Here is a 13567-nt window from a genome sequence, read left to right on the forward strand (position 1 = left end):
TATAATTTGTTATGGTTTTAAAAATTAAGGAAGTTATTATGATATTGCAATGCTCGAACTTAAATATCACACCACACACACATACATTCCATAGTTTTTAAAAATAATTACGCTTAATAATAAAACATATTGGAGTTACTGTAATATATTTATATTATAGAAAAAAGTAGTAGATCTGAGCGTAAATGTGCTAGACCACTAAAAGTACTAGATCTGGTAGGAAAGTACTGACTGTGGACACCCTGGGTGTGACAGCTGACGACACTCGCTCGCCCTGCGAGCAGCGAGCGGGAGACATCGACCTCGTAGGGGCTGTGGTTCGAGTCCCGGGGCGACAAGCTGCGACCGTCCAGCTGGGTGGGAGGGGGGGGGGGGACGAGTCCTCCTGGTGCTGACGAGACGTGGAGGTCTTGCCGGCGCATGCGCCCCTGGTTAATGATAACCCAGGCGTGCCCAACTCTAACAATGCGGGCCGCAAGGCCCAAGCGCCAAACTCCTGCATGGTTGACTCTTTCAGCCCCGCCCGACTCTTCTTACCTGGACCTTTTTCCTTTCTTGTCCAGTAGCTTTTCTTGCTTGTTGTAATGCATGATTAATTGATCCCCGCATGACCCGGCCCAGGGTTTTCCCTGTGTCAATGCAGGTTTTACCTGGGTTACTTTAGTTAGCTTTAAGGCTAGGCTATCAAAGGGGCGTCAATCGCAGCCATGGCTGGCCAATAAACCCAAAACAAGCACACGATGCACGCGCCCTTGTTCTGCATGGTTAATACCCCGCATGGTAGAGTGTATAGGCTTCGACCTGAGACACACTTAGGTGCTCCCTTAACCTGGAACCCCCCCCCCCCACCCCCTTACACACTTAGATTAACTTAGGCTAGGAAAAAAATTGCCTGAGCCGCGGCGAGCGAAGAGAAGTGACTGGCGAGTAGCCACGGCGACAGTGACCGCACTCTACACTGCCATCGGAGTCCAGGAATAAAGCCGGTGGTCGTTATTTTAAATGCTAGATATTTTGAGAAGGTTTCCGAGCTGCGTTTTAGGAAGAGTTGTAAACAGTGTCATACATTTTAATGGAGAGTTATTCCGTGATTGGCATCAACATTATAATAATCTAAGGAAATATAATTCGTACTAACTTAATTACTGGTGTAAATGCCACGTAAGAACTTTAAGCGCCACAGATACATGTTTTATAAACTATTATTTTCATTGTGTTGGTGTTGTAGAGTTTTTAATGCATATTGTTGACATCCAAATTCTTTCTGTTCGCAGCTGATGAATAGTGAAGGACGACATCGTGAAGTCGTCAGTTGGTGCGGCAAATCCGCAACGCACGAGTATTACATATTTTTTTTAACGAAATATTATAATTGAGTGGACTATTTCAATAAATGTTTTATTTGAACTTTTTTTTAATGGGCACATAAACACCCTCGCACATTCCACATCCCGTTCACTGTGAACAACGTAAATAATAATACTATTTAGCATGATAGCATAGTCTTGTGTTAAAAAAAAAAAAAACAACAATTTAGCCTGGTTCGACTCATGTTTACAGATCACTAGGCTCATGGGGGGACCACGTCTGCATGATTTCATGGTAACTGGATGAAGACTTTTTTTTTGTCAGCTATTTGGTTGCACCCTATTGGTTGGACGACGAAAATATTGGGTGACGTGTAGTGTTTGCACTGTGGAAACAGTTTCAAATGTTTTCTAGAAGTGGTTTGACGACGGATATTCTAATCACTAACCGCCAGAAGTGGCAATGTTTTGGGCGGAACAAAATGGCGATGGTGAAGTTACGTCACAGCAGTGTGCCCAGCCAGGGCTGCCATTGTTGCCGGCCACCGACCTGCGTCATGTAGTCGGGCACGAGCTCCGGGCCCTCGAAGGAGCTGCGGCTGGGCGCCGCGGCGCACAGCAGGCGTCCCTCGCACCAGTCGTCAGCATCGCCGCCGCCGTACGGCCACAGCCACGGCTCCAGCAGCGCACCCGTGTCGTTGCTCGCGTCCTGCATGCCGGGCGAACACTGAGCGCGCCGCCGCGTCGCCGGGCGCTGGCCCCGCCCCTCCGCCGCCCCTCCTTTCCCCCTCCCCGCGGGCCCTCCGCCGCGCATGCGCAGTCGCGCAGTCGCGCCGCTCGTTATGTAACGGCGGTCATCCCGGCCGCCTGCCCGCGCACAAGGTCGCGTTCCATTCCTGCGTTCCTCGCGGCAATAACCGCGCACACCCCTGCGAGTTCTCATGAGCGCAAGAGCGTGTATTTTTACACGCTTTATATTAGCTTCACCTGTATGTTTGTAACCGACTCCTTTGGGTGTGATTTTGACCCACTTCAAACGGCCAGATTTCATTCAAACTTTGTAGATTTATCGAGGACCGATGACAATACACTAATTAGATAAGATTATGCCATTATTAAATTTGCAAAATAAGATTTTTGTCAATTTGTATGATTTCACAATATTTAGTAGGCTTTGTTTATATCGCGCCAAAGACAAACTGAAAGAAAAGATTTCGCACATTGTAAAGAAAACCATTTCGCTCATGTGCGAACTCTATTCTTTAAGTTTGTATTTGGCGCGATATAAACAAAGCCTACTAAATATTGTGACATTTAATTTTAATGAAAAGTGAGAGTGGGTTATGATTATTAGCAGAAAGCTGTGTGTAAAAACATTGTAGCGTCGCGCATGTTTCTTGGTTGACACGAGTTTATCTCCGGTACCGTAGCTGTATTGCGCGCAGGCAATCTCGCCACGATAAAAGATGGCGATAGCACCAGTCGGCCCGTCAATTACAACGAAGAAACTGTGGACGCGGGGAATACGTTATTGCAGTCCAACGAACGCTCGCATAGTTTCGCGAGTATTCTAGAGTTTTGTAATACCTTAGAGAGCTGGCATCACAATGATTGTAGTACGTATGTATTTTTTTTGGTAGTATGTTAACGGGCTCGGTAGCACTGTGGCACTGTGGCTACACACTGTGGCTCCACACTCCTCCACTGTGGATCCACACGGTGGCTCCACACTGTGGCTCCACACTGTGGCTCCACACTCCTCCACTGTGGCTCCACACTGTGGCTCCACACTCCTCCACTGTGGCTCCATACTGTGGCTCCACACTGTGGCTCCACACTCCTCCACTGTGGCTCCACACTCCTCCACTGTGGCTCCACACTCCTCCACTGTGGCTCCATACTGTGGCTCCACACTGTGGCTCCAAACTCCTCCACTGTGGCTCCAAACTCCTCCACTGTGGCTCCACACTCCTCCACTGTGGCTCCATACTGTGGCTCCACACTGTGGTACCACAATCCTCCACTGTGGCTCCATACTGTGGCTCCACACTCCTCCACTGTGGCTCCATACTGTGGCTCCACACTGTGGCTCCAAACTCCTCCACTGTGGCTCCACACTCCTCCACTGTGGCTCCACACTGTGGCTCCACACTCCTCCACTGTGGCTCCACACTGTGGCTCCACACTCCTCCACTGTGTCTCCATACTGTGGCTCCACACTGTGGCTCCACACTGTGGCTCCACGCTCCACTGTGGCGGCTCGCGGAAGGTCGCCGGCTCCGGACTGGAAACACTTGTTGTTAGCTGGTTGCCTGGAAGTGGTGAAGGGGGGAAGGGGAGGGCTGGAAACAAGATGGGCGGTCCCCGAACGCCGCCACACTCCTTTGGCGGGCTCTCTCGGATGAATTATACATGATTGTCTTCGATAAGCTCGCTCCGCCGGCCCCTAGCCCCCGAGAAAAACAAGCAAGTTATTAGTAATATGGTAAACAGCCCGGCCATTAATAATTCACCGTTGCCCGAGGCGCGAACTGAGAGAGACCGGCCATAACTCACCCCGAGCTCGTTTGTATGCGTCCGCACGGCGCGTGTTTCAGTCCCGCCGGCCGCAGACAGAGCACTTGGCGTGGCCACTTTCTCTTCCAGGCCCTGACGGAGACGGGCTTCGGTGTTTCTCTGAGGCAACTTGGCTTCTGGGTTGTAGCCGTGTCCTTGGCGAATAATTCACCGACGTGTCTGTTCCACGTTGCAGTCGCCATCATCAGGGAGCTGTTACCTGTTTCGGTCGACATTGCAGTCGCCATCATCAGGGAGCAGTTACCTAGGCTATGTAACTGCTACCTGATGATGGCGACTGCAATGTCGTCCGAAACGTCGGTGAATTATTCGCCAAGGACGCGGCTACAACCCAGAAGCCAAAGCTAATTCAGACAATGGCCGTGAAAGCCTGCGGACATTGTTTCCCTGAAGCACAGTATTTTGTGAATTACACTGTAAAAAAACGAAAGGAATTCCATGTACATCACTTCAATCGTGGTACCTCAAAACCCAAGAAATTTGGATTTTCGATAAGCAGTCCGTTGAATGTTGTTTCTAGGAGTGTGGATGCAGGTAGGCAGCGCGTCCAGTGACGTCACTAGTGTTGGAGCTGTGACGTCATCAGACCTGCATGCTCCACACACACTACCGCCACTGGGGTATAGCCTAGGAACTGTAGGATCTTATGTCTGTAATAATTCACGAAAATCTGAATTTCGGTCAATTATTAGATCACAGGCAGATATTTAGATGATCGTGTAAAAAAAAACTACTAACAAAAGTTTATCTTCTTAGGAAGATTACTTAAAGATCTCTGATAGTGTTCTAATTACTGGAAAATAATTACAGCTTTTCATTAATTATTCTCGATATCCGCCCATCAACCCCCCCTCCCCCCATTTTCCCCCTGGAATAGTAGTTAATTTTACTACGGGCCGGCACGCTCAACATTTATCACCTTAAATTTAAGAATAAGTCTGGTTACAAACTATCCTGAGATCTTTGTAAACTAACGGATGTTGATTTTATTTATTTTGATCATGAGCTCCTGGAAACCATCTTCAGTTACTAACAAAACATTCACAGCCTTGTCAAGTCAACAGCGAGAACACTCTCTACCTTCCGCTTGCCTGTTTACCCTGTTTACCTTGTTTACCCTGTTTGCCTTGTTTACCCTTTTTGCCTTGTTTACCCTGTTAATCTTGTTTACCCTGTTTGCCTTGTTTACCCTGTTTGCCTTGTTTACCCTGTTTGCCTTGTTTACCCTGTTTAATTTGTTTACCCTGTTTACCCCGTTTGCCTTGTTTACCCTGTTTGCATTGTTTACCCTTTTTGCCTTGTTTACCCTGTTTACCTTGTTTACCCTGTTTGCTGTGTTTACCCTGTTTAACTTGTTTACCCTGTTCACCTTGTTTACCCTGTTTTTACCTTGTTTACCTTGATTACAAGGACACAGAACTCGGCAATCCAAGGTAAGTTGCAACGAAGATCCAGTTGTCTGCAACCACGATGAACTTTTCTTTCATTTTAGGTGCGTTTTTACGTTTCAACGCTCATGAAGTTAACAGTTTGGCGTGAAGTTTATTCACACGTCCAACACGAAAAAAAAAACTGTGAAAATTCCACAAACATAAAAAGGAATGCTTAAGCAACTATTATTACTTTTTAAAAAATATCACCCAACAAGTAACATAAATATTATACCTTAAAAAAACAATTTGCAAGAGGTACGATCATCAGTCTTTTGCCAACTGGACTGTACATATTTCAGGAAATGATATAGTCGAATGTTTGTTATTAAGAAGGTCGCCGGTACCAATGAAATATTATTTTCAAAAATGTGTTTCTTAGGACGTTAGTAATATCACCGAAAAATGATCCAAAACACGTAGATATCCGTAAAAATATTTTCCAGTTTCACGTAATCATCGCGTATGACTTAAGTTGCCAGTCCTGGAAGAAAAGAAAGAAAAATTATATTGTTTCACTGTACTCCACTCGGACGGGAGAGTAAATAATTAACTGGATATCTCCAGAGAGTTCACTGAGAGGAGCACCGGCTCCAGCGAGTGGAAACTCCGTGGATGCTCCTCGGAGCTCCGTGGAGTTGTCCGGAGCCCGGGGAACTCTGTAGGCGCTCGGTCTGTCGGGACGACAGAATCGTATCCCCTCGGAAACTGCACCTTTCAATTTTTGGTGGTGGTGTAGCTGGGTAGTTAACTGGAAAGGTACCCTTATCCGAATTCTTAAAATGTAAATATGGACTGGAAACGTATCCCCTCGGAAAGTGTTTCCTTCCAGGATTTTCTGTACAATTACACAGCAGAAAATAAACTGGAAACGTACCCTTTCCGATTCCTTAAAATGCATATTATTTTCTGGATTAAAATCGTAAAAGTTATCCCCTATAACCTAACCTAACCTAACCTTACCTAACCTAACCTAGCCTAACCTAATCTTTCCGAGGGGATACCTTTCCAGTGCATATTTGCATTAAAAGTAAAGCATTTTAAGAAATCGGAAAGGGTACCTTTCCAGTTTCTATCCAGCTACACTACCGCCACCAAAAGTATGAAAGATGCCCTTTCCGAGGGGATACAATTCAGCCCCCCCCCCCACCCCGCCTTCCATTCAAGAACTCTGCGCCTGCCGCGCGAAGGTCGCTCGAGGCGGCATTTGCCCGCGCGCGACCCAAGGCAGGCGCCATCCTTAAAGCGTTAAGGCGTCCGTCGACGTGTGCTCAAGGTCGCGGAACGGGGACATGGTCCACGTCGATCGTTGGTCTACTTTAGGTCCGCGCCGTTAACACAGGGACATTTTGTCTGTCACGTCAATAAGTTCCCGCCGCCACTCGGTGTGCCAGGTGCTGTCTGCTCTGAGGCCAGTCAGGTATATATCTCTCGCAGACTCCTGACTTTCCCTGTTTCCCCTGACCCACATAACATGGTTCACCTGTACCATTGACGTATCTGTGTTATCATAGGAAAAAAAATGTCATTGACGTATCTGTATTATCACAAGAAAAAAATTTTTCAATAAACGTACATAACACGCAGATTTCACTTGACCATGTTTTATGTGCGCAGGATAACGTTACACTGTTACAAAGAGGGAAAATCGCATTTATGGTCCACGCCGTATATTTTAGTCGCAAAAACGGCGGGATGAAATAATAACAAGCTTTTTGTATTAATGCGCGATTTAATTATTAAATCTTTTTCATACAATCACGCGCATGCGCCTACACTGATACTATGACGTCACAGGCAAGACAAACATCTGTCGGTTGTGGGCTCAACCGTGGTTAACACATTATTGGTCTCGAAGTTACTAGCGATTAAATCCTGGCGGTATTTTGTCACGCAACAAAGTTCGACCGAAAGTTCGAGCGAATAGACGTTTTTACGTCAAAATAAAGTAACCAACAGTGACAGTCCGTGATTAGGTGGAAACCATAATCTACGTGATTTTGTTTTCAAATTAATATAAAAGCGTTTGTATCCCACATGTTTAATTATTTTTAGTAAAAATAAAATATAGGATTATTAGCACCACGATTTCTTTCCCCTGCAAGAATTTGTAAAGCGATATTTAATACCGTGGTTAAAAAACCACACAAAACAACACCGGTGCGATAGCGTTGATAGGAACAATGATCAGGAAATTATGTGCCTTTCAGTCGAGATTTGCAGTGCCTGCGAGTCTCCTTGATAGATATGCAACACGCACCACTTGGCAGTGTAGCGGGTGGATGGCCGGTACGGAAGCGGTAAGTAACTCTTCTCGCATTCGGGGGGGAACAAGGGTTCGAATCCCGTTCAACTCACGCTCGTTCATCCCGATTTACAGGCACGTTAAGGGATGGCACATGAGTTCATAGCCCTATTCCTTTCACGAATGCCCTGCATTGTGCCGGTTGTAAAGTGTCCCAGCTAAATGAGCCTACTATATAAAACACGGAGAAATACTAATAAATAATTTTACATAAAGTTCCTTTAGTTCACGGAATTTTTTTTAGAAAATCTTTACGGAGGTTTTGGAAGATTCATTTTACCAGCACTTTTCCATCATTTCACGAAAATTGTTCATGTGCATCTGTGCAAAATGTGGAAAATTATTTTTTTCACCAAACTATTCCTAGAAAAATGTTTTGTAGTATGTAGTTCTTAACTACATTTACCAGATTTTGATAATGATCAATTCCCTTGAAGTATATATAGCGGGTGGCCCCCGCTTATTTAACATAACGGTTCTTCCTAGCCGATGGATATTCGGCGCCGATTAATCCAGGTCAATGCGGCGAGACTCCAACAATTTCCACGCGAGTCGCTTCCGGCATCTGTCTCAAGGAGGGGCAACCTGCCTCGCTGCTTGTCCTCCGCCTATAAGGGCGACCTCTCGCCTTCTGGGCTCGGCGCCACGTTCTTATGCGCATGTGCGTGTCGGGGTGGGCGCGGAGCGAGCATATACACCTACTTACTTATCGCAAATCATTCAGTTAAGGAAGTGCAAGAAATATATTTTTTTTTAATTCTTAAATCCTAACCTACACATCTCTCCGCTCTATTTATTTTTCTTGCTTACTCTCTCTATATTAAAAAAACTGTGTTCCGTATTTTGTGTGGCTTCGCTTGTCGTTGACCAATCTCAACGAAGTTACCCGAAGCTGCGAGAGAACACAACAATATTGCGTCCCACTGATCCAAAGTCGTATCAGTATTAATATAATCATTTATACTATATTAATTATTTAATTTAGTACAATAATCGAGATGAATTTTAATTAATAATAAAAATATATGGATATGCTGAATGTTTATTCTAATTCACCAATTTTAATAATTCATTAATTATTAATGTAATTATTTATGCTGCAATAAATATATTATACATAAAGGAATAAAACCTCACTTATATATGCACACTTGAATAAGTTTATCTGGACCAGTATTCAATATCAAGCACTAGATTTCCGAACGCGACTCACACGTAGTTCCGCACCTGCCGCTAGAATTCGCTACCGGAGCAGTCACGTCGACTATCGAATCATTCGATATGCAGAGAGAAAAGGTTAAAACTTTATAGTGTAACGTCTGCGATAAAAACAAATAAGACTTGAAAAAAATACCAAACTCCGGCGTGGATCAGATTTTTGACAAAGAATTTTATTAAAATACTGCTCACCTTTTAAAAGTTCATTAATAAGTTAATTATATACAGTTCCCGCACATAATAGATGACTATAATTTTTTAAGTATTATAGGAGAGTTGTACTATAATAAAGTTTTATTTTTATTACCTTTGCGAATTCATGGAAATTCATTTCGTAACAAACGTAAATAATTTAATATTATTTTAAGTAAAATTAGAGTATATGGGTCTACATAGTATGAAATAATCAATCCAGTGGACTAAGCTATGCATTAAATAATATTATAATACGATAAACAAAAAAATTGTATTTATATCAATCTGCTTAAAGCAAAGTTTGTGTAATCTAATAATTTGTAATTTAAAAAATTTAAAAAATATATCCATTTTCTTTTGAAGCGCGCTATGAAAATTGACCTCCGAAGCCTGAAAATTTGTATTTAAATATTTATATTTGTATTTAGGTATTTAAAACTTGAAATTACTCTCTACCTTAACTATTATAGTTTACCAAATATAATTCAGAGTATTCAATATCATAAAGATTCATTTGGTACACCAATACTTTTGGTTTGTCCCCTAATTTTTGTGAACGTGACTATATGTGGATCCGCCATCTTCCTGTGAAAATTTCGTTGCATGGTGCGCGCGCATCGTTAAAATCCACTCTCATCATTTTTCCCATGACGCGCCCAAAGAAGTATAACTTCGAAAATCTGACCGCTGGATTACAATAAGGTACGTCAGTGCCAGCGGCTTCTTCCTTGTTACTGAGGCGGCCGTCCGCGAGAGAAGCCATCGCCTTATTTGGTCAGGCTGTTCAGGACGGGTTGGCTTCCGCACAACATCTCTGTGGTTCGTGTTCCGACAGCAGCTATGCGCCCGAAAAGAAACTCAATCAATCACGACAATTTTTTTTGACGTGATAACGTCTTATAAATCGATGAACGCCGGCTGTACGCACGAAAAAGTGTCACGTTCCGCCTGAGCCGAGCGTGCAAGAACCGGCCAACCACCGTGCGAGAAAATCTTCTATAATATCAAACATGTTAAGGCGGGTTAATTAAACTAATTGTTCGTTATTATATTTAAACAAATTATTTAAATTAAATTTGCAAAAAAACTGTAAATAAAATTTGAAAATTAAAAAAGTATGCAATTTTTCATCAATGTTGTCTTATGACGTTATCACGTAAAATTATCGTCCGTAAACCGACTTTACAGACAACTCCATTTTTTTTTTACACGTCCCTAGCTATTGATTATTAAATCGACCTTCGAGTAGAAATTGTTCCTTCTGCTCTAACACACGATAAAAGAAATTCTCCATATTAAAGACGTAATTAGTTAATGGATATTGATGGATAACATAAAAATATTGTACCCGGCTGGAAAGGAGCTATAATTATCTCCCGTTGCTTACGTAACCAAGCGACTGTCTGTTGTGCGGTCACCGCTGCCTTTCCGAGAAGTCTGGCTTTTTTTCTTCTTTTTTTTTTAGCGCGTAGGAGCGGCGAGCGCTACCTGCAGTTATTTTGCTTTTCCCGCGACAAGGCCGACCTTGCCTGCCGTATCTCACGCACACTCGCCCTTACGGCCCGCCGGCGCGGAACTCAATCAGAGACGATCCACACGGGACTCAATGAAGTGTGCCCGTCGTCGGAATTCAATATGGCGACCATTTCTTTGTAATAGTGACGAATAGAATAACCCTCGGCCACGTTTCTCTAAGTAATATACTCTTCCGCAGTGAGTATTTTTGTTAAAAAGAACAGTTCAAATTATTATATTGTTTAAACTTTCATTAATAACCTCCAATAATTAGAACATGTGATTTTCACTCCAAGATGGCCGCCGTATCGCGAACCAGTGGTCTTCACTGGCAATACGTGATATACAGCGGTGTTCAATGAAAATAAATCAGTGAAAAATCACTGAGCGACCGAGGAACTCAGCTGCAAGAATTCACACATTCAAATGGACAAATAAAACAAATTTGAAATATAATTTTCGCTGATTTATTAAATATTTTACAAAATAATAATAATAATAAACATTTTAATGGTAGCAACAAAATATTTTGTCGCCATTTGACCTTCAAAATTTGCCAAATTTGGACCAATTTTGGCAAAATTTTAAGGTTATAGGTCAAGGTTTTCCAAGATGGCCGCCGTGACGTCAAAATCCAAGATGGCAGACCGGTTCCTGGCGCCGGACATACTTTCCTGTACTACTAATGTGTTAAGGCGTCAACGGCTGCTCCGGTGCTGCGAGCAGGAACCCAGAGGATGGTTGATGGCTGCCGGAACCGGTCCGTTGGAGGGATAGTCGTGTACACGCGCCATCGCGCTCTGCGACCGACATCCGCGACGGGCGTTGCGTAACAACTGCTTACCATGACCACTTCGCCGCTACCCTGCTGCTTGAATCTATGTGTGAATGTGCGAGCGACTGGTTTTAATGTAGTAGCACCTATTTTTTTAATACTATTTGCTGTATGTTTAATCACTTTCCTCTTTATGTATGTCTATGCTTAATTTTTAAATAAATTACTTTAAATTAGTTAAGGTTGAATCTTTTGTAATAGTTAATATTTGAACATTAAGTTAAAATTTTAATTTGTTCTCTTAATATTTAGTCAACATCTGCTTATACCATGCTTAATTTTTAATATTCCACTATTTGATTTAATTGCAGAAAAGTGGTTAAGTGTAATAAAAGTCGTACCGCCTAAAATTCGCCACCAACAAAGACGATAAATAAATTAATAACACCCCCCCTCTCGGCCGGGCCGCGGTGACGTCACGCGTCGGCCCTGCAGTCGCGCCCCGGGCCCAGCGAGGCTCTGTCTGCTCCATGCAGGGCCCGCCCCGGGCCCAGCGAGGCTCTGTCTGCTCCATGCAGGGCCCGCGCCGGGCCCAGCGAGGCTCTGTCTGCTCCATGCAGGGCCCGCGCCGGGCCCAGCGAGGCTCTGTCTGCTCCATGCAGGGCCCGCGCCGGGCCCAGTGAGGCTCTGTCTGCTCCATGCAGGGCCCGCCCCGGGCCCAGCGAGGCTCTGTCTGCTCCATGCAGGGCCCGCCCCGGGCCCAGCGAGGCTCTGTCTGCTCCATGCAGGGCCCGCGCCGGGCCCAGCGAGGCTCTGTCTGCTCCATGCAGGGCCCGCGCCGGGCCCAGTGAGGCTCTGTCTGCTCCATGCAGGGCCCGCGCCGGGCCCAGCGAGGCTCTGTCTGCTCCATGCAGGGCCCGCCCCGGGCCCAGCGAGGCTCTGTCTGCTCCATGCAGGGCCCGCCCCGGGCCCAGCGAGGCTCTGTCTGCTCCATGCAGGGCCCGCGCCGGGCCCAGCGAGGCTCTGTCTGCTCCATGCAGGGCCCGCGCCGGGCCCAGCGAGGCTCTGTCTGCTCCATGCAGGGCCCGCCCCGGGCCCAGCGAGGCTCTGTCTGCTCCATGCAGGGCCCGCGCCGACTGACTGCTCGAGGCGTCCGAGTGGCGTCTGTTCACGGAACGCTTTATTTTAATTTTAAAAAAAGTACTTTTAGGACGAATGAGTATTCCTGTTTTCGAACTTCGTTTATAAACAGTATTTTTGACGTGATAACGTCTTATAAATCGATGAACGCCGGCTGCACGCACGAAAAATTGTCACGTTCCGCCTGCGCCAAGCATGCAAGAACCGGCCAACCACCGTGCAATAAAAAACTTCTATAATATCAAACAGGTTAGGGCGGGCTTTTTTAACTGATTGTACGTGATAATTTTTAAACAAATTATTTAAATTAAATTTGCAAAAACTGTATGTAATATTTGAAAATTAAAAAGTATGCGATTTTTCATCAATGTTTTCTTATGACGTTATCACGTAACATTATTGTCCGTAAACCGACTTTACAGACAACCCATTTTATTAGGAGAGTGAAAGGGGAGTGTTTTCAGAATAATTTTAGAGATAAAACTCCCGAGAGATTCTTGAAAGTATTTCCCCGTCATATAATGTTATTGTTTAGGCTCATAGTTAGTCCATGCAAGACGTGAAGTCTGCGCGTCAGATCACGCTAGAAGCACCAGCGAGCATCCCGGCTCTGAAACACAAACACACCCCTTAAAGGACACAAGAAAAACAACTGCTGTTCATTCCTAGCATCCAAATTGTCCTACGAGATGTTTACTGTTAAAAATATATATAGTTTTCAAGACAGAACAGGATGGCGGTACAAAATCTCACGTTTTAACGAAAACATTTTTATATGCCTAAACAAAATTATGAGACATTTCTCGAAGCATTGTCGACAAATGAGCAGTTTTTCTTCCGGAGTGAATTGATCAGGAGACAAAAGAGGGCACACTAGTTGTTTCATGTCCTCTGTCCAGATCTCGGATGCTGCGGTAATATTTATATCCCTTTCGTAACTATGTTACAGCCTACTGCGCATAACATACCTCCTGGTACACTTCCACATTTCTTGTCATGTTATTTTTTTTTCCGGCACCAAGTTAACCAGCCCTTGGTAACTAGCAGTTGCATGGCGTTTATTGAATTAAATATCCTGTTGGAAGAGGCCTGCACTTGTTTCACA

General features: G+C 44.5%; 1 protein-coding gene across 1 annotated transcript in view; it reads right to left on the reverse strand.

Annotated features, from left to right (window-relative positions):
• Positions 1-2031, reverse strand: part of LOC134535198 (alkylglycerol monooxygenase-like) — a 46480-nt gene extending 44449 nt beyond the window's left edge. Inside the window, exon 1 of the mRNA XM_063374222.1 lies at positions 1858-2031. Coding sequence (XP_063230292.1) covers positions 1858-2022 — 165 coding nt within the window. The 5' untranslated portion in view covers positions 2023-2031. The remainder of the gene's footprint in view (positions 1-1857) is intronic.
• Positions 2032-13567: the final 11536 nt, after the last annotated feature.

The sequence above is a fragment of the Bacillus rossius genome, chromosome 8 (assembly GCF_032445375.1).
Source record: "Bacillus rossius redtenbacheri isolate Brsri chromosome 8, Brsri_v3, whole genome shotgun sequence".
NCBI classification, from domain to species: domain Eukaryota; kingdom Metazoa; phylum Arthropoda; class Insecta; order Phasmatodea; family Bacillidae; genus Bacillus; species Bacillus rossius.